This window comes from Trachypithecus francoisi, unplaced genomic scaffold (genome assembly GCF_009764315.1).
Source record: "Trachypithecus francoisi isolate TF-2019V2 unplaced genomic scaffold, Tfra_2.0 Lachesis_group19, whole genome shotgun sequence".
Classification (NCBI taxonomy): domain Eukaryota; kingdom Metazoa; phylum Chordata; class Mammalia; order Primates; family Cercopithecidae; genus Trachypithecus; species Trachypithecus francoisi.
Window position 1 is genome coordinate 6,763,249 of NW_022681464.1, and position 23,782 is coordinate 6,787,030.

General features: G+C 50.0%; 1 protein-coding gene and 1 long non-coding RNA gene across 9 annotated transcripts in view; one reads left to right on the forward strand and one right to left on the reverse strand.

Moving 5' to 3' along the window:
* CTIF (cap binding complex dependent translation initiation factor) overlaps positions 1-23,782 on the reverse strand; it is a 340,186-nt gene that overhangs the window by 27,517 nt on the left and 288,887 nt on the right. For all 8 annotated transcript variants that reach the window (XR_004429165.1, XM_033177797.1, XM_033177791.1 and 5 more), the window contains one exon: positions 19,616-19,771. Coding sequence is in view for 7 of the 8 variants with exons in the window: in XM_033177797.1 (XP_033033688.1) it covers positions 19,616-19,771 (156 nt within the window). In the remaining variant the exon portion in view is untranslated. The remainder of the gene's footprint in view (positions 1-19,615; positions 19,772-23,782) is intronic.
* On the forward strand, positions 1,621-19,160 carry LOC117063923. The gene is made up of 2 exons (XR_004429167.1): positions 1,621-1,786; positions 18,929-19,160. It is a non-coding gene; the product is annotated as an uncharacterized LOC117063923 (long non-coding RNA).

Below are 23,782 nucleotides of genomic sequence, written 5' to 3' on the forward strand. Positions count from 1 at the left end.
GGTCTGCCTCACACACATCTTAGGGGGCACGAGGGTGGTGGAGGGGTCCCCTAGAGGCCAGTGGTGATCCCCACTGTCCTCCAGGCAGAGCAGGCAGGACCCACACAGCATTTAGAATCAGGCCTTGAAAAAGACCAGGCTGAGCATGGGGACCCTGAGGGGCAGCCCAGGACCTCTCTGGGGGCCGCTGACTGTGCTCAAGAGGGGGCACCTGACAGGACCACGTCAGCCCCAGGAGAAGCACAGAACACACTTTTTAGTTCTGATCTTGTTGCTGGGATCCTGAATGCTCCAGAGCACAGTGGGAGCTGCCTCTTTAGAGAGGTGGCTGCTCGGGGAGGAGGGAGGTAGGGACTGGAGGTGGGCGGGCTCCAAGGCAGTGGCTCCTAGGGCGGGGGTATGCATTTATGCCTTCCTGAAGCAAATGATCATGGGCTAGAGGGCCTGGGGTCATGGGGACCAGACAGCCCGGGTGCCTGTCCCCAGGCCACCTACAGTGGGGGACAGATGGGTAGAATGACAAATGCAAACAGGGTGCTGGGAGAGAGCCCTCTTTGGATGGATGAGGTGATCAGAGCAGGCTTCTCTGCAGAGGAAACCCAAAGGTTGAGTGGGGGGCAGCCAAGTCGGGGGTGAGGGTGGGTGGGGGGCTTGGTGGGAAGGGACAATGACTGACAGTTCCCACACCAGTCCCCTCTCCGCACCTGGCCCGACATGTCCCATTTGATCTTCACATAGCCCCGTCGCTGCTTTACGGACCATGCCGGAGGGTGGAGATCAGATGATCTCCAGTGCGCCCAAGGCCACTCATGGGGGTCAGGGAGCTGATTCCCAAATCCAGGAACATGCCTCGAAAGTTTGGTGCTCCCTTCTGCACTGTGCTTATAGATGTGGGATCCTTAGCTTTCCTAGGAGCACAGATCCCTCTGAGGATCCCAATGAAAAATCTGCACCTCTCCCAGAAAAATGCACCTCTACACAGGTTCACAGATGTCTGCATACAATTTCAGGGTTCTCACACCCTGAAGGCCACCAAGGGTCTCAAGGACATGAACCTTGCACAGCACAACCTAAATCGTCAATGGCAATGTCTTAGGAGTGTAGGACAGTGACTGCCTCGGTAAGGCCATCAGCACAGCCATGGCCGCACATGTCGTCAGGAGGATCAGGTGGCCTTTTTCTGTGGCTTTTGAGGTTGAGGCCGGGTACCCTTGTGGCTAATGCATAACGCCAGGATGGCCAATAAAGACACCATAAAAGTTCCCTACTGTGTGCCTGACATTGGACAGATTTAATCTCCAGGTCTTCTGGGAACCCTGCAGAGGTAGGGGCTGTTTTCTCACTTTACTGATGGAAACTGAGGCTCAAGGAAGTGAAGGAATTTGTTTCAAGTCCCAGACAGTACCATGAACATGAGATTTGAAATCATGCAAGTCTGACATGCAAACCTTGGTTCTTTCCATTTTCCCTTCTCACAGAAGGGGCTTTTCGCTTCCCGGAAGCCAGCAGGGAGTTTCTCTAAAGCGCAGGTTGGAGTGGTCAAAAGGGAGTGAACTGACAGCACGAGGAAGGCTCAGCACATGCCAGCTCCACTCACAGGAAATGACTCATGGCAGCCCTGCTGCTCTCGGGCTCCGGGGGACACATACACATTTCCTGTGTCTCGGCTAGAGCCTTGGGCAGTGTGAGCTGGCAGGGCAGATTGCTGAAGGCGGCTAGAGATAGAACACCACCCAGCTCTGCATCCTGAAACAAAGAAGACTCTCCCTGGGCTCATATGACAGAGGTATGTTGCCTCTGGGCCTCAGTTTTGCCATCTGTAAAATGGGGTGAAGGTCAGACTAGATTGGGCATATTCAGTGTGGGATCCCCCTATTGACAGCATCAGTATCACCTGAAAAACTGCAAATTCTCCTTTATGACAGAGGATCTCAAACCTTAATGTGCATTGAAATCATCTGGAGGGGAGTTTCTCACTCAAGAACCACAGCGAGATCAGGGATCGGCGAACTACAGTCCACTGGCCAAATCTGGCCACAGCCTGCTTTTTATGGCCCATGAGCTAAGAATAGTTCTTTCCATTTTTCAGTAGTTGGGGAAAAAAATCAAAGAATATTTTGTGACACATACAAATTATATGAAATTCAAATCTCAGTGTCCATAAATAAGGTTTCGTTGGCACACAGTCACTCTCAGTCATTTGCATATCGTCTACGGCTGCTTTTTCCACTATGAAGACAGAGTCAAGGCGCTTGCTCTCCTGGTTTCATGCTGCTGCTCGTGTCCTACACCTCTCAGGGATGTGGTTAAACTCAGCTTTGCCTCTTGGCCTGCAGAGCCTAAAATATTTACTATTTGGCCCTTCATACAAGACATTTGCCGGCCCTGATCTACAGAGAGAAGGGAAAGAAAGAGAAAGGGAGGGGGAGGGGAGGGGGGGGGAGGGGGGGAGGGGGGAGGGGAGGGGAGGGGGGAGGAGGGGGAGGGGGAGGGGGAGGGGGGAGGGGGAGGGGAGGGGAGGGGGAGGGGGGGGGGGAGGGGAGGGGAGGGGGGAGGGGAGGGGGAGGGGGAGGGGGAGGGGAGGGGGGAGGGGAGGGGGAGGGGAGGGGAGGGGGGGGGAGGGGGAGGGGGGAGGGGAGGGGGAGGGGAGGGGGGAGGGGAGGGGGAGGGGAGGGGGGGGGAGGGGAGGGGGAGGGGGAGGGGGAGGGGGAGGGGAGGGGGAGGGGAGGGGGAGGGGAGGGGGAGGGGGGAGGGGAGGGGAGGAGGAGGGGGAGGAGGGAGGGGGGAGGGGAGGGGAGGGGGGAGGGGAGGGGAGGAGGGGGAGGGGGAGGGGAGGGGGAGGGGAGGGGGGGGGAGGGGAGGGGGAGGGGGAGGGGAGGGGAGGAGGGGGGAGGGGGAGGGGGAGGGAAGGGGGAGGGGAGGGGAGGAGGAGGGGAAGGGGAAGGGGAAGGGGAGGGGGAGGGGAGGTGGAAGGGGGAGGGGAGGGGAGGGGAGGGGGAGGGGAGAGAAGGGGTTTGTGCAAGAGTTGGGGTCCCTTCTGAGGAAAAAATGAGCTGTCAGGGGCTACTGGAATCTGAGAGAGTCCTGCTCTGTGCTGGGCCAGCACTTGGAATCTTTTGCACAGTTGCTTTGAGGGTGATCTGGAAGGCCCCTCTGACCAATAAAGACCTTCCCTCTTGCCTGTATGAAAACCTGACATTCCACTTCTAGAGCAGAGGGCTCTTACCTGGGAAGCCCCCCCATCTAGAGGCCAGGCTTCAGGGGTTCTAGGTAAGCTTTTAAGCACGCAGGTGTTTTCTGGGGAGAGTCTGGCGCCAGTGATCTTCCCTACCCCTCCAAAATCCCAAGCACCCTTTTTGTTCCTTTGGGGCACACACTTTTCTCTTCCCACCCTTTCTTTCAAAATGTGCAAGTCCTGGAAGGGGGGACACTGTACATGTACATCCTACCTAGGAAAGGGGTGAGGTGATCTGATGGGACTAGGCAGGATTTAGGAATGTCCAAGGAGTCTGAGGAGGGGTAGAGGGTGGCGGGGGCACCGGCGGGGGGGGGGGGCATTTAGAGAGAGGAAATGGTGATCAAGGAAGAGGGCGTCTTTCCCAGAGGGCTGCAGGACCCCCAAGCCCATACAATCTGTACTCATCCACTTCTCCGCATCAGCAAGAGGCATCCAAGACTCGCAGCCCATCCGGCTACCCTCCCACCCTCACTAGTGGGCATCTCCACTCCCCAGGCCCCACAAGGCCTCCTGCCTGCAGCGTTAGCCAAGCAAGTCTCAACTCTGGCTCTGGGATTTCAGGTATTTTCCCAGCCAGCCGCACCTCATCTAATTGCTTTCCAGTCAGCTAATCCCTGGCCCACGCCCTCCACTCCAGCCAGGCAAGCCACCTCTGTGTGGCCAGCAGGAGCTTCTGAGACTTCCCATGGCACGCGTCCAAGCCTGGGGCAGCCTCTCGCCTCCCCTTGCCCAAACCACATCCTCTTTGCCCTTCCCCACACCTCAAACTCTCCTCTGACTAACATTTCCAAAAAAAGTAGAGCTTGGTCCAGTCCAGACCAAAAGCAGCAGACTAATTCATTCCCTACCACCCCGCCCCCCAGACTCATCACTTCCTGGCTATCAGGGAAGAACAATTAGCAAAAAGTGGAGCTGTACCTACTGTTCAATTTCCAGAGCTAATTGTTTTCAGCAGGGTTTTGGCCTTAATTAAAGGATAATTAGTTACTGAATGTGTGTTTGCATTTCCACAAGTGTGTTTGCGTTTCCTAAGTCTGGCTTTTAACCCTGGGAAACCAGATTCAGCAAATACTTTCATGTTTCAATACTTCTGAGTAAGGGAGAAGGTCTTAATTACAGAAATCGTAGTCCTGTGTAATCAAAGGGCAATGCAAGAATGAGTTAATTGTGCCTTCCACACACCCGGCCACGATTTCTGTTGAGCTGCTGTGAGGAGAGGGTAGCAGCTGCCTGACCCTGCCCAGCCCTGTGTCCCTATCTGTGGATTCTGTTCTTATCCCTGTCATGCAACTGGCCACCCCAGCCACAGCCTTTCTCTTCCCTTTCTATGCGTTTCTTCTTTCTTACCTTTCCCCCTCGTTAGCACTTTGGGAGGTCGAGGCGGGGTGATTGCTTGAGCCCAGGAGTTCGAGACCAGACTGGGCCACATGGCAAATCCCCGTCTCTACTAAAAATACAAAAAATTAGCCAGGGGTGGTGGTGCACACCTGGAGTCCCAACAACTTGGGGGTGCTGAGGTGAGCCGATCATTTGAGCCTGGGAGGTCGAGGCTGCAGTAAGTCCTGATTGTGCCACTGCATTCCAGCCTAGGTGACAAAGGGAGACCCTGTCTCAAAAAAAAAAAAAAAAAAAAAAAAAAAAAAAAAAAAAAAAGAAGGACCACGTTTTCCAGACCCTGCAGGGAGCTCTCCAGCCAGGGAGCCCCACACGCACACTGGCTGTGAGCTTGAGGCTTTAGTATTCATGGTGCCCCTTTGCTACCTGGTGCCGTGAGAGGCTATGAAAAGTACTTTTGAGACTTTTGATACTTTAGGGATCCAGAACTGCTCCAAAAGCCTGAGGATTCCAGAAGTCGCCTCCAGACCGCCCTGTCCAGCGTAATAGCCACCGGCCACATGTGGTCTTGGGTACTTCAAATGTGCCTGAGTCCAAATCGAGAGCTGCTTTCAGTGTAAAATACAGACTGGATTTCAAAGACTTCGTACCAAAAGAGAAAAACATAAAAAATATCTCACTGGTACTTTTTAATATTGATTACATGTTAAAATGGTGATTATTTGGATATATTACACAGCATAACATTAATTTCACCTGTTCCCTTTTCAGTTTTTTAAAATGTGGCTACTAGACCATGTAAAATTACACATGTGGCTCATGTTATAGTGTTACTGGACATGTTGCTTCATAGACGAATTCTACTGTAATTGTCAAGGGCTAAAGGGTTTCTGTCATCCTCAAGGTCTGTGACTGTGGGTGTCCTTTCCCACCCACTCCATTCTTCCACCCTTCTTGCCCCCTGCACATACTCCTAATTTCCTCTGTTCCTCATGGGAGAGGCAGAGAGGAGGGCCCTGCTGAGTGCTGTCACAATCCATAGCAGGTGCCCAGGCTCCTGCAATAACCCCTCCCCATGGACTCTTGGTCCAGGGAGCTTTGCTAGAAGCTCATCCTGACTTCTCCTAAAGATTGTGGTTTGTGCGATTCTGACTTTGGACAGACTAAATCTCATATGAAGCTCATATGAGGGTTGCTGAGAAATGGCCACTTAATCAAAGGCAGGGACAGAACAGAGGCAGCTTCTCGGGCTGAGAGCACTGTTTGCACTGGTTCACTCACAGTGTGGGCACAAATGCCCCTTTTGGGCTTGCTTGGTGGGGTGGGGGGGGGGGTGTTTCTCTTCCCTTTCCTGTTCTGAGCTCATCTCCAGGGACCACTAACCAGACAGCCCCACTCTGCTCACTCACATTGCCCCTTCAAGGGTCCTGGATTTATCTCCTCCGAGAAATCATTCCAGATGAATTCTAGAAGGGCTGACTGTTGTCTCTGGCTTTGCTCAGTCTATGCACCCTACTTCCTTAATTCTGTCAATAAATGTCTATTGAGGACCTGCTATATACCAGGCACTGTTCTAGGCACAGGGAAACAGCTGTGAATAGACGCGTGCTCTGCCTTGAGAGAGTTTCCATGCTAGTTGAGAGACAGAGAATAAGCGATTAACAAAGAAAACTCCAAGCCAGGCACTAGTAGGGCAATGAAGAGAAGGCAGTCAGGCTGGGGACAGGCTGGGGTGTGGTCAGGGATGGTCTGAGAAACTGACATCTGAGCAGAGCCCTGGACGGGCACCTAGAAGAAGGGCCTTCACCCAGAGTGCTCCAAGGCCCTGAGCCTTGTGTTCCTCCACATTTTTTCCCAGTAAGAAGCACTTCAGTTTATACAATATAAAATATGCTGTGTAGCCATCCTTTTATTTCATGTCTTTGTTTTTCAGGGGTGGTGTGCCTCTCAGACGGTGAGCTACAGGGAAGGGAGGAAGTCAATTTATAACGAACAAATCTGGCCGGGTGTGGTGGCTCATGCCTGTAATCCCAGCACCTTGGGAGGCCAAGGTGGACGGATCACCTGAGGTCAGGAGTTCGAGATCAGCCTGGCCAACATGGTGAAACCCTGTCTCTACTAAAAATACAAAAATTAGCTGGGTGTGGTGGCACAGGCCTGTAATCTCAGCTGCTCGGGAGGCTGAGGCAGGAGAATCCTTGACCCTGGGAGGCAGAGGTTGTAGTGAGCCGAGATCACGTCAATGCACTCCAGCCTGGGCGACAGAGCGAGACTCTGTCTCAAAACAAAAACAAACAAACAAAAATAATTAACACATCTACCCAAGGGCCAGAGAGGGTAAGCTGCAGGAGACTGTCTGCCTCTGAAACCCACCTTCTTCCCCCAGCATTCCCCTCCTCTTCCTGGCTACAAGAGAAGGCCGATCCTGGAGTTCTTTCTCATAAGGCCTGGCCCAGCCCACACTCTGACTTACAGTTCAGTGCTGGTGGCAGTGAGAGCAGAGCCATCAAGAAGGACCTGGAGTCTAGCTCTGTCTTGAGGTGGACAGAAAGGAGGAGAAAAGTTAGTTCCCTAAACATCATTCACATCTGAAGGCAAGAATGGCAGCAGGTGGATATCATCAATGCTAATTTGAGCTACAGGTCCTGAGAGCTGGAACGGGTTGGAGAAAGATCCGTGCGGGTCCTGGAGAGTTGTGTGTGCTTTATTCACCCCTGGCTCTTAGTGCAGGGCACCATTTGCTTCTTCCCTCCCCAGGAGACAGCAGCTCTGTGAGGACAGGGACCCCAGTGTACTTATGCCAGGGCCTAGCAGCGGGTCCAGCACTCGGCACCCCAGCTGCTAGATGGAGGGCACCTGTGCTGGAGCACGGAGGCTGGGCAGGGTGGGGGCACACTCTGGGAGGCATGGAGGTCGGGGGCACTGCAGACGTCGGCAGAGTTGCCTCCATCCTCCTTGCAGGTGGGAAACAGGCAGGCTTATGTTTTGTCTTCTGAGTTATCTGGAGTAACTGATGGCCATTTTTTGCAACCCCAGTGCCTGGTTTATGATCTTTGAAATGTGTCAGTTGCTCTCCCTCCCTCCCAACCAATCCTCCTAACCAGACCTGCACTCAGAAAGACCCCCAGCCTGGCTCCCCTAGTGTTTGCTGCCATCCACCTGCTGGGAAACTGCTAAGGGAGAGTGAGGGTGTGTGAGCAGGAGGGCATCCTACTGTGTGATTTTAACCCTAAAGGACTACCCCAAAGGATTTAAAAATCTAGACGGATGCTTGTGCCTGTGTACATATAATCCTGTACCCACAACTCCGGCAAGGTACGATCCTCTCCTCCACAGTTCCTTCCATTCAGCACCTTAGAAAAAAAACCTGCACACCCTCCCTCCTCTAAGCCGTCAGCAGCTGCCGGTCCCCTCCCACCTTCAGCTCAGCTCTGCAGATAGCAGGGGCCTCTTGAAGTTCAGACATTAATTACCGAGTCAGAAGATTTTTCAAAATTACAAGGCATGGCCCCAGGAGATAAGAGGAAGGAGGAGGAGCACGCGGGGGAAGGAGGTGGGAGGGCAAGCCGCCCAGGGCTGTGAAGGCAGGGCTGGGGTCTAGGGGCTGGGGAGGCGCCCCTCCCCTGGGGAGAGTCCCCCTACTGCCCTCACTGCCCCCACTGCCCCCACTCATCAGGCTTGTGCCCTCTGCAGAGAACAACGCAGAGACCAGGGATTTATAGCTCGTGCTGGGCCCATGCCCGAGGAGGTGTCCCTGGGAAGAGAAAGGGCTGGGGACAGGGATGCAGGACTTTTCTAGTTGATCCTGAGCAGAAAAGTTTTGACACCACCATCTCTTACCTCCCTACCTCAGTCTTAAAGTAGAATTCCGGCTGGAAAATGACTTTGTGAATTTAAATTGTTTTCAAGCAAGGGGAGATAGGCGAAATCATTCTCTCTCCCTCATTAGGAGGATGGATGGAGATGAGGACTCCCCGGAGGGAACTGGAAGGAAGGTTTCACTGGGGATCAGCAGGGCAGCTCAATCTAACTATGAAAAAATGCCAAAGAGTTGATGTTTATTAGGAAAAACTGCTCCCTGCTATATGCCCTTCATAAGGCTAGTTAATTCCCCCGCGAGCACATGCATTCTGAATCTCTGTATTTTAGAGAAAATATCCAAAGCTTGCACCCACACCACCTTCCAAAACAGGATTAAAGAGATGTCCTCCTGAGCCATGTTGAGATCGGTTTAGAAATCTCCTGAGTTTTAAGACTGTTTAAAAACGGTTCTGGCTTGGAGACTGGTTTCCCTTTGGAAACCAGTGTCTGGTGGAAGCTGGTATTTTTATAACTCTAGGCTCTCTATCAGATCCTGTGTTACCATGGTTGCTAAGGGGAACACTGGCTTCAAATTTCACATTTCAGTTTGCAGAGTCTGGCTAAGGAAGCAGAACAGTCAAAGGGTGGGGGCTGGGGAGAGGGTCGGGAGTGGAGGTGGGGTGGGTGGGAGACTCCAGTTCTATCTTAAGGAGGTCAAGGATCCGGGCAGCTTCAGATGGGGCTGCTTCCGTGTGTTTATGTGTGTACGTTCGGGGCGTGGGGGTCTGGGCAAGTCGGCGTCACCCCGCTGAGTTAACTTCACTGTGTGTGCTGAGCAGAAGAGGGGAACGAAAGCTCTGGAGGGGACAAAGCGGGTGGGGAGTTATTTCGGCGGAGGTTACAGGAATGGTCGCTTAAGCTGGGGTATTCATAGCAGCAGCTGCTGGCCCTGCAGGGACTCCGATGCTAAGCCAGTGCCCAGGGGCTGGGTACCTGCCGTAGGAAGGCTACATTCTCAGAGGAACATTCCAGGCGGGGTCTGTGCCTAAGATTAGGGCTGGAATAAACTGTTCATGGAGAAAGGTTCTCCTGATTTTTCAAGCTTCATTCTAGCTCTTCACCTCCTGCTAAGTCTTTTTGTTTGACAGTTACAGTCAGAATAAATTTAAAGGCAACCAGGAGCTGGGGAGTTGCTCTCTGCTGGGATGCCCTTTGAGGCGGACCTCCAGCCTCCTTGCCTCCTCCGCCATCTGGGCTCCCACGTTCCCTTTCCTGCCCACGCTTTATTTGGAGCACTGCACTCCTCCGGGCACTGAGCTACCCGTGGGCTCCTCTGGCTAGAGACTGCTCCAGATTTAGTTGACTTTGTTATCTCAGCACATTTCCAGCAAGAAATGTGTCCAGCAGACTTTTCAGTTTAATAAGGAAGTAGCATTTTTCTCATTGTTTGTTGAATGAATAAAGAAACGCTCCTTTGTTCCTTCCATGGTGTTGCTTTGTGGCTTAAAACCTTTCAGAGGTTCTTGGAGTCATCCTACATTCACTAGAACACCTCTGGTGAGAGCTGGAGCTGGCCATGGCTCGCTCATCAGGCCCTCTCTTTACCACCCAGATGGGCCATGCTTATTCTGGCCCCCATGCCTTGGCTCAAAGGCTCCTTCCTGGAGGCTTTCCCTATTTCCACCATGCCTGTCCACAATCCACTTTCCCTTAAGCCCCAGCTCCCCTGCCCTTTGTCCCCAGCGGCTCCCCACCCCTCTCCCCATTCCATTTCCCCACATTCATCCAGCTCACAATTCATCATAAGTGTTCATGGCTGCTTAATTTCAGGAGGATTGCAAGCTCTTTGCTGAAGGATCACAACTTATATCCCTCTTTCTGGTACTAATAGGAAACTTTGCAGTTCAATAAGAAGCATTGTCTCAAACTAAATCATTGCTTGTTGAATGAGCACAGACTCCAGAGCAACATGCAGCCGGGGTTCCATGAGAGATGAGACCTAGCCTGCCCCCAGGTAGCAACGAAAGACTGAAATGATTTAAAAGCAACCAAGAAAGGGTCACAAGGCATTAATACAGCCACTGGCAAGGAGCATATCTGGAGACAGACGTTGACAGCCCCGTGTGGACATTAGTTCTATAGGATGTTGTAAGAGGAACGAATCCAGGCAGGGTGGGGAGGAGGTGGGAAGTGAGCCCGGCCCTGAAGGTGGGCAAGAGCCAGGCAAGAAGAGGAGAAAGATTGTTCTCATGGTGGGAGGAATGTGAGGCCACCTATGGAAATACAAGTGGAATAGTTTGGCTGGAGAAAGGGGTTGTGTTTGCTTATGGAGGCCTTGGATGCCCAGTTGGGAGAATGGACCTCACTTTCTGGGGCTGACTGTGTTGCGATTCTTCTCTTGGGCAATGCCTAGAACACGGTTTGTATTCAACAGCAACACACAAACTGACAGTTCCCTGCAAGGCTAGGCCACTTGCTTTACAGAAACATCTCGCTTATTTTAAGCCTGAAAACAAAGCCACAGGGTGAGTATTATTCTCATTCCTATGCTACAGATAAGAAAATTGAGGTTTCAAAAGATGGAAGAATTAGGTTAAAGTCCCACGGCTAGTAAGTGGCACAGCTGGGATTCAAACTCAGGTTTCTCTGGCTCCTAAGGCTGTGCCCCTTACCCAAGGGTGTTTGGCTGGTCAGTGGATGCTCACTGGATGCACCTAGGATGCTGAGACTATGTTCCTTAACCTTGGTTGGACATTAGAATCATTTGGAAAGCTTACATATCCCTGAAAGCTTACATTTTCAGGAAGTTTGGTTTAATTGGTTGAAGAAGGGGTCTGGTAATTTGTAATGTAGTAAAAGCTTCTCAAGGTGCAGGGTTGAAGATAATTTCCCATGGATTCAGTCAGCAAATCTTTGCTCCCCATCAGAGTTCATTGTTACCCCGGGGGAACAGACTATCTTGGTCACTTCTGGCCAAAGTGGGTCCTGCCGTGGCCTCTGCTGGGCAGCCGAATGCCCTGCTCTTGGGAAAGGAGGAATGGTCTGCCTGGAAAGGTGCCTCTGAAGAATGTGTTGCTTGATTCTCTCAGTCCTGTGAAATAGCAGAGGCTCTCCACCCACACCCGCTTCATCTCAGCCTTTTCCGAGGTCAGATTTCCCCTGGAGCCAAAACAATGTGAGCAATTGAATGCACACTCACGCAAAAAGTTTAAAAAGTGGCTCTCTCATTGTTGCACAGAGCAATTTCATTTCCTGAGAAGCCTGACTTGCTGGCCTCTGTGTTCTCCTCCCTGGCCTGTGCCTGCCCACCTCCTCCAGGAGCCCAGCCAGTTATGTCCCTTGGGGCTGCCCCTCAGAGACAACCCTCAGAGGCACCTGCCCTCTCTCTGCCCTTCCTTTGGAAAGGGCAGGGAGGGGCAGATGGGATTTCTGGGGCCTGGAGGGGAGGAGAGCCAGGCGGCAACCAGAGGGAGAGGTTGGTGGGGGTCAGGAGGTGGGTACAGAGAGATGGGAGATTCCTGGCAGAAAGCACCCTGCCTTCCTCCTTTACTCCACCCCTGACCTCTGGCTATGGCTGCTGGACTCCAAAGAGACAGGAGGGTTGGAATTATGGGCAGGGATGAGCTGGGGTGACTGGATGGAGAGAAGAAAGGTGGGATGTTCAGGGGAGAGAGAGGATGAGAAGAAGTGGAGGAAAACAGATGCATAGAACTTTGTTGAAAATTCCCCTGCGTGGCAGGGCTCAGTGGCTCATGCCTGTAATCTCAGCACTTTGGAAGGCTGAGGTGGGTGGATCACCTGAGGTCAGGAGTTTGAGACCAGCCTGGCTAACATGGCAAACCCCTGTCTCTACCAAAAATATAAAAATTAGCTGGGCTTGGTGGCGGACGCCTGTAATCCCCACTCCTTGGGAGGCTGAGGCAGAAGAATTGCTTGAACCTAGGAGGTGAAGGTTGCAGTGAGCAGAGATTGCACCACTGTGCTCCAGTCTAGATGACAAGAGTGAAACTCTGTTTCAAAAAAACAAAAAACAAAAACCAAACAAACAAAAGAGAGAAAAGAAAATTCCCCTGCCAGAGAAATTTTCAACCAAGGACTTTAAGTAAGGGGCTCAGAGAGAGGCATTTAGTGATAACCTAGAAGAGCCTCGCAACAACACCATGGGGTCACAGAGGCACGGAGAGGTGGAGGGGGTGGAGAGCATTGTAGGATCGGGGAATGAAGGCTCTAGACAAGCCAGACCCACAACCTGGCAGATCGGCTCAGAGGTACCAGCTGAGATGGGGAGATGACACCCTTTGCTCAGGCCATAAACGATAATTGCACCCTTCCTGTGTGTGCAGCCCTCACAGTCACAGTTAGGCTGAGGACCGGGCCAGGAGAAAGGGGTCCTTAGAATGCTATTATAAAATGTTCATGGGATGTTTTTCCATTTGTTTGTGTCTTTTTTCATATCTTAAATAATATATTATAGTTTTCAGTGTACAAGTTTTTTACTTCTTTGGTTAAGTCTATTCCTAAGTATTTCTTTTTGATGCGATTGTAAGATTATTTTCCCAATTTCCTCTTCAGATAGTGTACAGAAATAGAAAGGATTTTTGTATGTTGATTATGTTTTCGGCAAATTTACTGAATTCATTTATTAGTTCTAACAGTTTTATTGTGTGTGTGTGTGTGTAGTCTTTAGGATTTTCTATAAACAAGATCATGTCACCTACAAACAGAGACAATTTTATGTCATCCTTTCAGATTTGGATGCTTTTTATTTCCTTTTCTTGTCTAATTGCTCTGGCTAGGATTTCCAGTACTATGTTGAATAGAAGTGGTAAGATTGGGGATCCTTGTGTTGTTCCTGATCTTTGATTGGAAGATTTAATATTGTGAAAATGTTCACACTATTCAAAGCAATCTGCAGATTCAATGCAATCCCTATCAAAATCCCAAGGGCATTTTAAAAACAGAAATATAGAAAACAATTCTAAGATTCACTTGGAAATATAAAAGAGCCCAAATAGCCAAAGCAATCTTGAGTGAAGAAGAACAAAGCTGGAGGCAATCACACTTCCTAATTTCAAAATGTATCCCAAAGCTACAGCAATCAAAACAGTATGGTACTGGCATGAAAACAGGCATATAGACCAATGAAACAAAATAGAGGGTGGAGAAATAAATCCACACAATTACAGTCAACTGATCTTCAACAAAGGTACCAAGAACACACAATGGGGAAAAGACAGTCTCTTCAATAAATGGTGTTGGGAAGACTGGATATTCACACAAAGAAGAAATTATACTCTTATTTCATACCATACACAAAAGTCAACTCAAAATGGATTGAAGACTTAAATATAAGACCTGAAACTGTAAAACTACTAGAAGAAAACATAAAGAAAAAGCATCTTGACGTTGGTCTGTACACTTTTTTTTTTGGATATGACTCCAAAAGCACAGGCAACAAAAGCAAAAATAGACAAGTGGGATTGCATCAAACTAAAAAGCTTCTGCACAGCAAAGGAAATAATCAGCAGAGAGAGAGAGACAAAGTATAGAATACGAGAAAATATTTGCAAACCATACATCTGCTAAAGAGTTAATGTCCAAAATGTGTAAGGAACTCCTAAAACTCAATGGCAAAAAACCTAATAACTCAATTTGAAACTAGGCTAAGAATTGGAATAGACCTTTCTTCAAAGAAGACATGGAAAATGGCCAGCAGGTGTATGAAAAGATGCTCAATGTCATTAATCATCAGGGAATGCAAATTAATTAAAGCCACAATGAGATATCACCGCATACCTGTTAGAATGGCTGTGAGCAAAAAAAACAAAAGACAAGCTGGTAAGGATGTAGAGAAATCAGAACCCTTGTACACTGTTGGTAGAAATGTAAAATGGTGCATCTGCTGTGGAAAACAATATGAAGGTTCCTCAAAAACTTAAAAATAGAGCTGCCATATGATCCAGCAATCCCGCTTCTGAGTATTTATCCAAAAGAGCTGACATCAGGATTTTGAAGAGATAGTAGCACTCTCATGTTCATTGCAGCTCTATTCACAATGAGGCAAGACATGGAAACAACCCAATGTCCATCAGCAGGTAAACAGATACAACAATGTGTGTGTGTGTGTTGGGGGGGCGGGGGTGGGGAGATGAAGAGCCGTTGGTTAATGGGTACAAACATACAGATAGAAGGAATCAGTTCTAATGTTTGATAGCAGAGTAGGGTGGCTACAGTTAACAACAATGTATTGTATATTTCAAAATAGCTAGAAGAGAGGACTTGAAATGTCCCCAAGACATAGAAACGATAAATACTCAAGGTGATGGATATCCTAAATTCCCTGACCTGATCATTACACATTCTATGCATGTAACAAAATATCACATGTACCCCATAAATATGTAAAAATATTACACACCAAGAAAAAAATTTTAAAGTGTTATATACATATGATGGAATACTATTCAGCCTTTACAAAGAAGGAAACTGCAATATACAACAACATGGATGAACTCTGAAGACATTACTAAATGAAATAAGCCAGTCACAGAACAAAAAATACTGCATAATTCCATTTACATTAGGTATCTAAAAGAGTCAAATTCAAAAAAGCAATGAATAGTGGTTGCCAGTGCCAGAGGCTAGGAGGAGGTGCAGATGGGGAGTCGCTAATCAATGGGTGAAAGTTTCAGTTATGCAAGATGCATATGTTCTAGAGATCTGCACAACATTATGGCTATGGATACAATACTGTATTGTACCCTTAGAAACCTGTGAAGAGGGTAGATCTCATGTTCAGTATCCTTACCACAGTAAAATTAAAAATAGAAATTTAAAATATTTTAAAAATAAAAAAGAGCTTGCTAAGCAAATATGAGTTGTAAATAGCAGAGCAAGGAGACTCCTGCAGCTACAGATGACCAATAATCTTCTTCAATCACTCTGAAAACCACCTTGGCAGAGACTATTTGTTCTTACACAATAAAAGCACACATTGAAAATTCTTCATCTCTGGAAGAAGGATCTCTGATTGGCATGTTAGTTAGGGCAAAAATGGAATCAATTCCACCAAGATCTACTGGGTTCCTACCGTACAGGTGCTGAGTTATGGACGAAGAAGACAAACAGAGTAGCTCCTGCTCTGCCTGCAAGGCAGGGAAATGGGGCGGTCAGGTCTGGATTCCAGGATCGATTCTACCACTTGGTGGCTGTGTGGCCCTGAGCAAGTTGCCTGACCTGTCTGCTCTCCTCTGAAAAATGGGGATGATAATCTTCAGAGTGCTGTCTGAGTTAAAAGAGAAAAGAACACACGAGGCACTCGATTTAGATGGAGGCGTCCATGCAGTGAGATGCACTGTTACCGTCACTGAACACTACTACAACACAATGTGAAGAGGCTGGGGTGAGGACGGAGCAGTAAGGACGGAGGGCACTTCCAGTTCCCTCAGGAGGAAGCTGTTGGTGTGCTGAGAGGGGGCTACACAGAAAAGGTGACTTTAAGCTGGGCCTAGAAAGAAGTGTCAGGGACAGGAAGACAGAGAGGCAGAGATGACTCCAAAGTTTCAAGCTTGAGTAACTTAAAGAATGGCTAATTTGATGAGGTCAGGGTGTGAAAGGATATCCCCGGGGACTCCCAGAGAGCTGGGTATCCTCCAGGCTGAGGCGCCTGGTGACTGAGCACGTACTTAATCTAAAGGAGTGTGGGGACCAAGTGAGCTTGGACCTCAGAATGAAGGGGGCCTCTGTGAGCACAAGGACCCCCAGACGGGCTGGATGGTGAGGACTTTCATCTCTCCCTTAGGTTTGTCCTCAGCAAGACCCTTCACTCGGAGATGGCCTGTGGGTTTGTGTTTTACTCAGAAGTAGCCAGGAAAGCACTGCCCTGGGGGTGCAGATGCAGGGGATGGAGTGAGTGACTTGACTGAGGAAAGGCAGTTGCATGGGTTCTGGGGCTGCTGCCTGGCTGCAGGGAGGCAGGCAGCATGGGTGGAGGCCTGCATGAGAGCTGCACTGAGCAGGGGCTTTGGGGTGCAGTTCTGGCCACATCCTGTTGGAGGGGCCTGAGGGATGACCTGGGACAGGCGTAGTGGGCAGCTGGAAACGTGGGCCTGGGGGTGGTTCTGTGAGTGGAGGGGATCTCAGGGCAAAGTGGGTGCTGTGGATTTGGGGTCAGACATCTACATGGCCCCAGGGGGAAAGCCTAAGCTTTTCCAGCATGGAGGTGGCTGCAGCAGTGCCTCTGGCTCTGGAAACTTCCATAAGCCGGCTCAACCTGCTTTAGGGATGTAGGTCAAGCCTGGTTATGAGGCAGCAAATGACCTGAAGAATTCAGGGGCCCCCACGGAGCTGGGAAAGGCAACAGGCTATTCACAAGGATTGATAAGATCCGTAGGGTACCCCTTTAAGTCCCCATCTTTTCTTACGGCCCAGTTTTAGGGAAGCCAAGATTTCTCCTGGAAAGAGCCCTACCTGGAGTTCAGGAGCTCCAGACCAGCTCTGGCATGGGTCAGCTGTGTGTCCCTGGGCAGGACACTCAGCCCAAGTAGCCCTTTAAGATTAGGCGTGTGCTCAGCCCCTAGGTCCCATCAACCTAGATGACAACTAGCTCTCTGCCAGTTGCCGTGCTCCGGGCACTTCCTTCCAGCCTCTGACCTCATTGTCCCTAGTGCACTTAGCTGTCTCTCCACGCCTCGCCACCCTCCCTGCACCTTGCAGAGAAAGCAGCATGAGCACCGTTTGCAGATGAGGAAGCCGAAACTCAGAGCAGGTAAACGCTCCCCAATGTGATGCAGTTGATGAACAACAGAGCCAGGATCTGAACCCTGCTGCAGCCCGGTCCTAGCTAACTTGGTACATGGGGCCCTGCCCTCTTCTTTTACAAACTGGAGAAGGCCATAGGTGATTTATTCATTCTTCAAGTTTACCATGAGCATGGGATGGGTCTGTGTTTGTCAAACTGGCCCGAAAAGCTGAATGCATCCAACAAGTGTGTGTTAGGCGTGGCTCTTTGTTCTTGTCTGCACACATCTCCTGGCACCTTCCGGATCTCACACCGGAACGTTTGTACTACCTCAGGCGGTGTTAAAACTGTCCCAGCAGCCAGGGCCAGTGCTCGGCTATAGCCTTGCCTCCCTCTTGGAGGAGCAGGTGACACCACCACCAGGTGTCCAGATCACGCAGAGGAAAAGTGTTGGGGCAATTCAGGCCACCGCCCTAGAACAGTGCTGCTCCCTGTCTCGAGGTGGGTTGTCCAGGGCACAGGGCAACGCAGGCAAGGATGGGAGGACCCAAGAGGCCATGTAGGCCCGCTCCTAGCCTCCATGAGGCTGCCTTCAAGTCATTCCAAATGGTGCAAAAAGCAGAGCTGCCCATGGAGCTGCATTCTGAGCTCAAGGCACTTTGAGGATGAAATAAAGTCAGGAGAGGCCATTGTCGGAATCTGCGAAACAAATCTGATTTCACGTGCATTTGTTAAGAAATGTGGTTTGGGTACACGGAGTGGCAGAGGCTCATAGGTTTACAAAGCACCTGAGAGACAACTGTGTGCTCTGTGCTAATCTGGAATGAGCATGCTATTGTTCTATACACGGATGCTTCAAAAACACTTATAAATACACTCCCTCCCTTCTCTTAAATTGCTCTGTTATCATCTTTCTTTCAAAAACACAAAGATGCCCCTTGACCCCACAGCTCCCCTTCCCTGCTGCCATTCACAGAAAAACTTCTCCAAAGATTTGTCCACACTCCTGTCCTCACCTCCACTGACACCCAGGGCCCGTGACCTGCTTGTTGCCAAATCCAGGACACTTTTCTGTCCTGGTCCTTTGATCTTAGGAGGCTGTTCCCTTGTGTCCTGGTAGCCCCTGCAGAGGCCTGCTGGCCGTGGGAGGGTACAACACGGGGGAGGTGTCCAGGTCCCAGTGAAGGGCTGCTGTGAGGGTTCTTACACGCCCCCTTCCTCTGCCTCTCCATCTATACTCTCTTCCTGCATGGTTCCATCCGGTCCCTAGCTTTGAGCACAGGTGCATATTGATACTTCACAGAACCCTCCATCCCCTATGTGCATGCGTGATCTCTTTAGGATCTCTAGACCCTTCCACCCGGCCAACTTCCGGGCAGTTGCCTACGGACAGCTAATAGGCAACTCAAACATAACTGACTCTTGCTTTTCATCCCTGTTCTATTTCTCATCCAGCATCCTCCATCTCAGAAAATGGGGCCACCAAGCTGGTAAACGGGGAGTCCATGTCCCCTCCTCCCTTCCCTCCATCTCACATTACCGAGTCCCGCTGGCTCTAACTCAGAAATACATTAGAGCCTAAACGCGCTCTTCGCCTCACTCTGAGGCTGTCTTCCAAGACACCAACCTCGTGCTGGGCAGCCTAAGCAGCCCCACTCAGCTTCCAGCTTCCACTTTTGCCCCCTTTCAGTTCTCTCCCCTGACAGCAGCCAGAGGGGTGTAGAAAGTGAGTTACAGTATCTGGCAGCACAAGCACCTGCTGAATTCCTGCTTCTCAAAAGTTCCTTGGTCATTCTTATTTCTTTCTTTTCCAGATGAAATTTAGAAGAAAACATGTTTTCATAGCATAAATAATCCAGTGGTGAACCAATCCAACCCCATTCCAAGACTGCTCATTGAGACACTTACCATAGGCCTCCCCTCTGCAGCCAGTGCTCCAGATTGGGAATGGCTGAAGCCTGAGTTCACAACACCCCGCAGGGGAAGGGGATGCTGGTTCCCTTTATGTAAACCCAACAAAGAAACACCTGGCTTTGGGGAGCAGAAGCGCCTGCTGTTGTGCATCTCTTTGCTGAAGGATGGGCCCCTTTCTTTTTTTTTTTGGAGACAGAGTCTCGCTGTGTCCCCCAGGCTGGAGTGCAATGGCGTGATCTCGGCTCACTGCAGCCTCCGCCTCCCAGGTTCAAGTAATTCTCCTGCCTCAGACTCCCGAGTAGCTGGCATTAGAGGCACCCACCACCAAGCCCGGCTAATTTTTGTATTTTTAGTAGAGATGGGGTTTCATCGTGTTAGCCAGGATGGTCTCGATCTCCTGACCTCAGGTGATCCACCTGCCTCAGCCTCCCAAAGTGCTGGGATTACAGGTGTGAGCTACTGTGCCTGGCCGGGATGGGTCCCTTTCTAACTGAGTCCACCCTCATAGCTTTGTCTGGGTATCTGAGACACATTCCAGCCCTGGCACTGTCTGGCTGTGCAGGGGGCACAGGCGGCGGGTCTCTTACCTCCCTGAGGCAGGTATAGATGGGGCACACGAGCACGCGGAAGGGCTCGCCCGTGCTGCTGCGCATGGTGCCGAAGACCTCGCACAGGAAGGTGATGAAGCCCAGCCAGCGCTCCACATCCTGCTGCTGCAGCTCCTCGCGCACTGTGAAGTCCTTCTGTGGAGGCATGAGAGACTGTGTCAGCCTCCTGGGGCTGGGGAGGGGCCCGGGTGCCACCCTGCTGTGCAGAGCATCTGTTGTCTCGGGGCTTCTCCTGGGCAGCAGGCAAACCCCATGTCTTAAATGAGGATGGGGGTGCATGATTGCACTCTCTGTGGCTAGGACCACCCTGACCTGTGGCCATAAAGCCTCTTTTTCAGGTGTCCCCAGGTTGGGGACACAGCTTCCTTGCCTCTGGGCATTGCCCAGAATTGCAGGTCACCCTCCTTCACTGACAGCAATGCTGATGTGGGAGGATGAGGTACAACGGGAGGTGGCACCCTCCCCAGATTCAGCACTTTTGCACTTAACTCCCTGTGGCTAACCCATCTCCCTTTGCTAACCCCCAAGTCATGCCCTCTGCATGGTAGGCTGGGGGTAACCAGAACACTGCCCACCCACACATCATCAGCAATGGCAACGGAGGGCCATGTGGGCTAGTGCTCCAGCACTGGGCTACACAGTTACAGCCCCTCCCTCAAGGCGCCTAGAGGACAGTAGGAAAATTAGAGGCATTCATTCATTCATTCATTCATCCTTTAAAAAAAGATTATTGCTCCATTGTGTGCCAGGCTCTGCACTAGGAGCTAAGATAAGACATATTCACTCATCACTGTGATATAAGAGAAGAAGGTATAAAAAGCCAAGGAGCTGGGTTTCATGGGATGGTTGCTAGGGAAGGTTTTGGGGATGGGACCATGAAATACCACAGTCATACCAGTGCTCAACAGAAAGGTTAAAACAGCTAAGGGTGGAGACCAAGCAGGAGGCCACTGCAAGTGTCCATGCAGGATGAAATTAAAACCTCAGTGCTCTGACAGCTGAAAGATAAGAATCTGGGGTAGCTTAAATAATATTCAGAAAGATATTTCCCCTACCTCTTGTCTTTGGTTTTGGCCATATGTCTTGCTTTGGCCAACAGAATGAGGCAGGAGTGATGGTGTGCCAATTCTGATGTGAGGCCCTAAATATTTACGTTGACTTTCATGTTTCTTCTGTCATCCTAAGAAGACTCTCTCTGGGCTGGCCTGATGGTCCCAGGGAGAAGATGGGCAACATGTGTGACAGGGCCTCGCCTTAGTCTAGCCTAAGTCAGGTGACCCCCAACCAATCTGCACACACATCATCTAAATGTATGTTTACTGCTGTGTGCCACTGAGATTTTTATGGTTGTTTGTTCAGTCTCAATAGCTGACCAATACAGGATGACACAAGAGACATTGTGAAAAGCAATAGTACTTGCTAAGTGGTGGGTTGTAAGGGGTGATGGAAAGGGGAGAGTCCAAGATGACACCAAGATTCTTGGTTTGGGTGACTGTGCCACCACCAAAATAGAACATGTGAAGACAGGTTGTAGAATGTGACTCAGACCATTCTCATAGCCCAGTCCCCCTCACCACTGCTGACTTCAGCCCAGCATTCTTGACACCAGAGTCTCAGCATCTCCAGAGATGGAAGGCCCTCAGAGATGACTTGGTTAACATCTGTCCCTTGTGAGTGATGAAGGTGCCATCTAGAGGTGCCTTGGTCTCCTCAGGTGGCAGGTCAGGGGCTGGATGAGAAGCCCTGCAGTGCCAGCTCTGGATGAGCCTAGGCCACAGCTTATAATGACCTGAGTCTCATCAGTTACAAAGAAGTATATACTTGTGTGTGTATCTATAACTATTTTGATGTCTATATTTATATGCAATACAGTAACAGCAGCAGCTGCTACTGGTGAGCCAGACACTGAGCCAAGGGCATTAACTGTGGTATTTTACATAGTTATCCCGATGGTCCTATAAGGCAGGTCCTATTACTGCCCCATTTTATAGACGGAGAATCTGAGGATAGAGAAGTTGTGTAACTTGCCCGTGACTATGAGCCAATGGCAGGGCTGGGATTCAGACTGACGTCAGCCTGCTCTGGAGACCAAACATTTTTTCTCCTTATGGTGTTTTTTATTTTTCAAAAAATGTTATTGTGTACATTTAAGGTATATAACATGATGCAATGGGATACATGTAGGCAGTAAAAAGGTTACTATAGTGAAGCAAACAGCATATCCATCATCTCACAGTTACCCATTTTTGTTTCGTTTTGCTTTTGTGGCAAGAGCAGTTCTCACGGTGTTTTTAAATTGGAAAGTAGTGCATCAGAGCCCACGCTTAGTCACTCTCCAAGTCTGTACTTTCCATGAAGCCATTTGTCCACACTGTCCCTTGGAAGTCCAGCCATGCCTGCAGACCTCATGGGCCTCGTACTCACCCCTCAGGCCTCCTGCCTCCCCATTCCTTTCTCACTGAAGTGTCCACCTGGGTATGACTGTAGAGTTCTGCTGTTTGTCTTTCATCCAGGGTGTAAAGGGACCACAAGGGACTCCAGGGTCCCCGCAAGTGGTGGGTGCCCAGCATCTTTGACAGCTTTGTCTCTTCACCCTAGTCCAGAGCCTAGAGCAGGTAGCCTTCACAGGGGGTCCCAGCTGTTCAGGGTCTTTGTGAATGAATGAATGAATGATGTTGTCTGCCATCCCAGGGCCTGCCAAGGGCTCTGCACTACTGGGCTTGAAGTCATATGTCTTTGGGTGCTTTCATTCTCATGAACCTTTGTTTATCCCAAAATATTCTTATGTGATCTGAGCAAGAGTGGGCATTACCATTCTCATTTTAAAATGGGAAAAACTGAGGCACAAAGATATTAAAAGACTTGACTAGGGCCCCACAGTACTAGAACTTGAATGAAAACTTAAGCCCCTTCTCTGCTCTGGGTTAAATGCTCTTGCCCTGGTTGTACATTGGAGTCCCCTGGAGGAACTCTGAGGCTGCGGATGCTGGGACTCCACCTCAGAAAGTCTTGTGTAACTGGTCAGGGTGGGGCTGAGACACCGGTCATTTTTGACAGCTCCCCAGCTGATTCTAACGTGCAACCATGGCTGGGAACCACAACTCCAGGCCTTTATCAAATGCTAAGTTGGGTGTTAAAATGGTGCCCCTCTATCAACCCCCGGCTTGTCGTTTCCTTATATTCCCGAAAAATACCCATGAAGACACACATCAAGGAATCAAGTCCCACAGCAACACTGAGAAGGAAGATAACAGTTCCCCAGCAGACTCCTCCCAGACTCAGGAGGTGACATCATTAACTAAAGTGCTGTCACCAACAAACTCTGGTTGCCCAGGGGACCCAGAAGACCAAAGGCAGGGGTAGCTTGAGGCTTCAACCCCTTCCTCTATCTGTCTCTGGCTGGTAGACAGGATCTGTAAGTACTAGCAAAGCCCTGTGCCTGTGTATTAAGGCAGCTCCCATCTGCACCGCCCTTACTCCAGGCCTTGGAGATTCAGGGCAGTGCAGGGGCAGGAGGAGACTGGGTGGTATGCTTGTCCTTTAAGGGGTGGTGCTCTCAGGCAAAGCCGTCTGGGGTAGGAAAAACTTGGGGGCAGTGTGTATGAGGAACTGAAGTTTTAAACAATGGATTGCGTCTGATCAAAGAACTAGCGCTTGACTTAGTTTCTTCCTGATCATCCATGGCATCAAGACAGCATTCTGTTTTGGGCTAGCAAAGGTTACTAGGAGATGGAATGCCTACTAAATATTGGAAATTGGATTTGAGATGAGCTCATGAAGCCACCCTCCAGCTTTAGGTCTGAGAGGGAGACTCTGCCTCAGCAGACACCAAGCTAGTCCAAGGCTGATGCGCACAGCAAACACAAAAGACCAGACAGGGGTGACCTCATTCAGGATTGAGGGAGGCGCACAGCAATACGGCATCTACACAAAAATCCTGACTGGCAGAATAAAGGAGCAGTATCGTGAAAACTTAATGGAAGTGTGTAACTCTGAACATGTTAATGACAATCAACCAGATAATAAATAAAATGAAAAACTCAAGTGCAAAACATGTTGGCTTGTATGTAAGGAGAATGACAATATAGATTCTATGATGTGTGAAAAGGCATTTGAAGGAAGGGATTGTGATTAGCAAAGCAACTC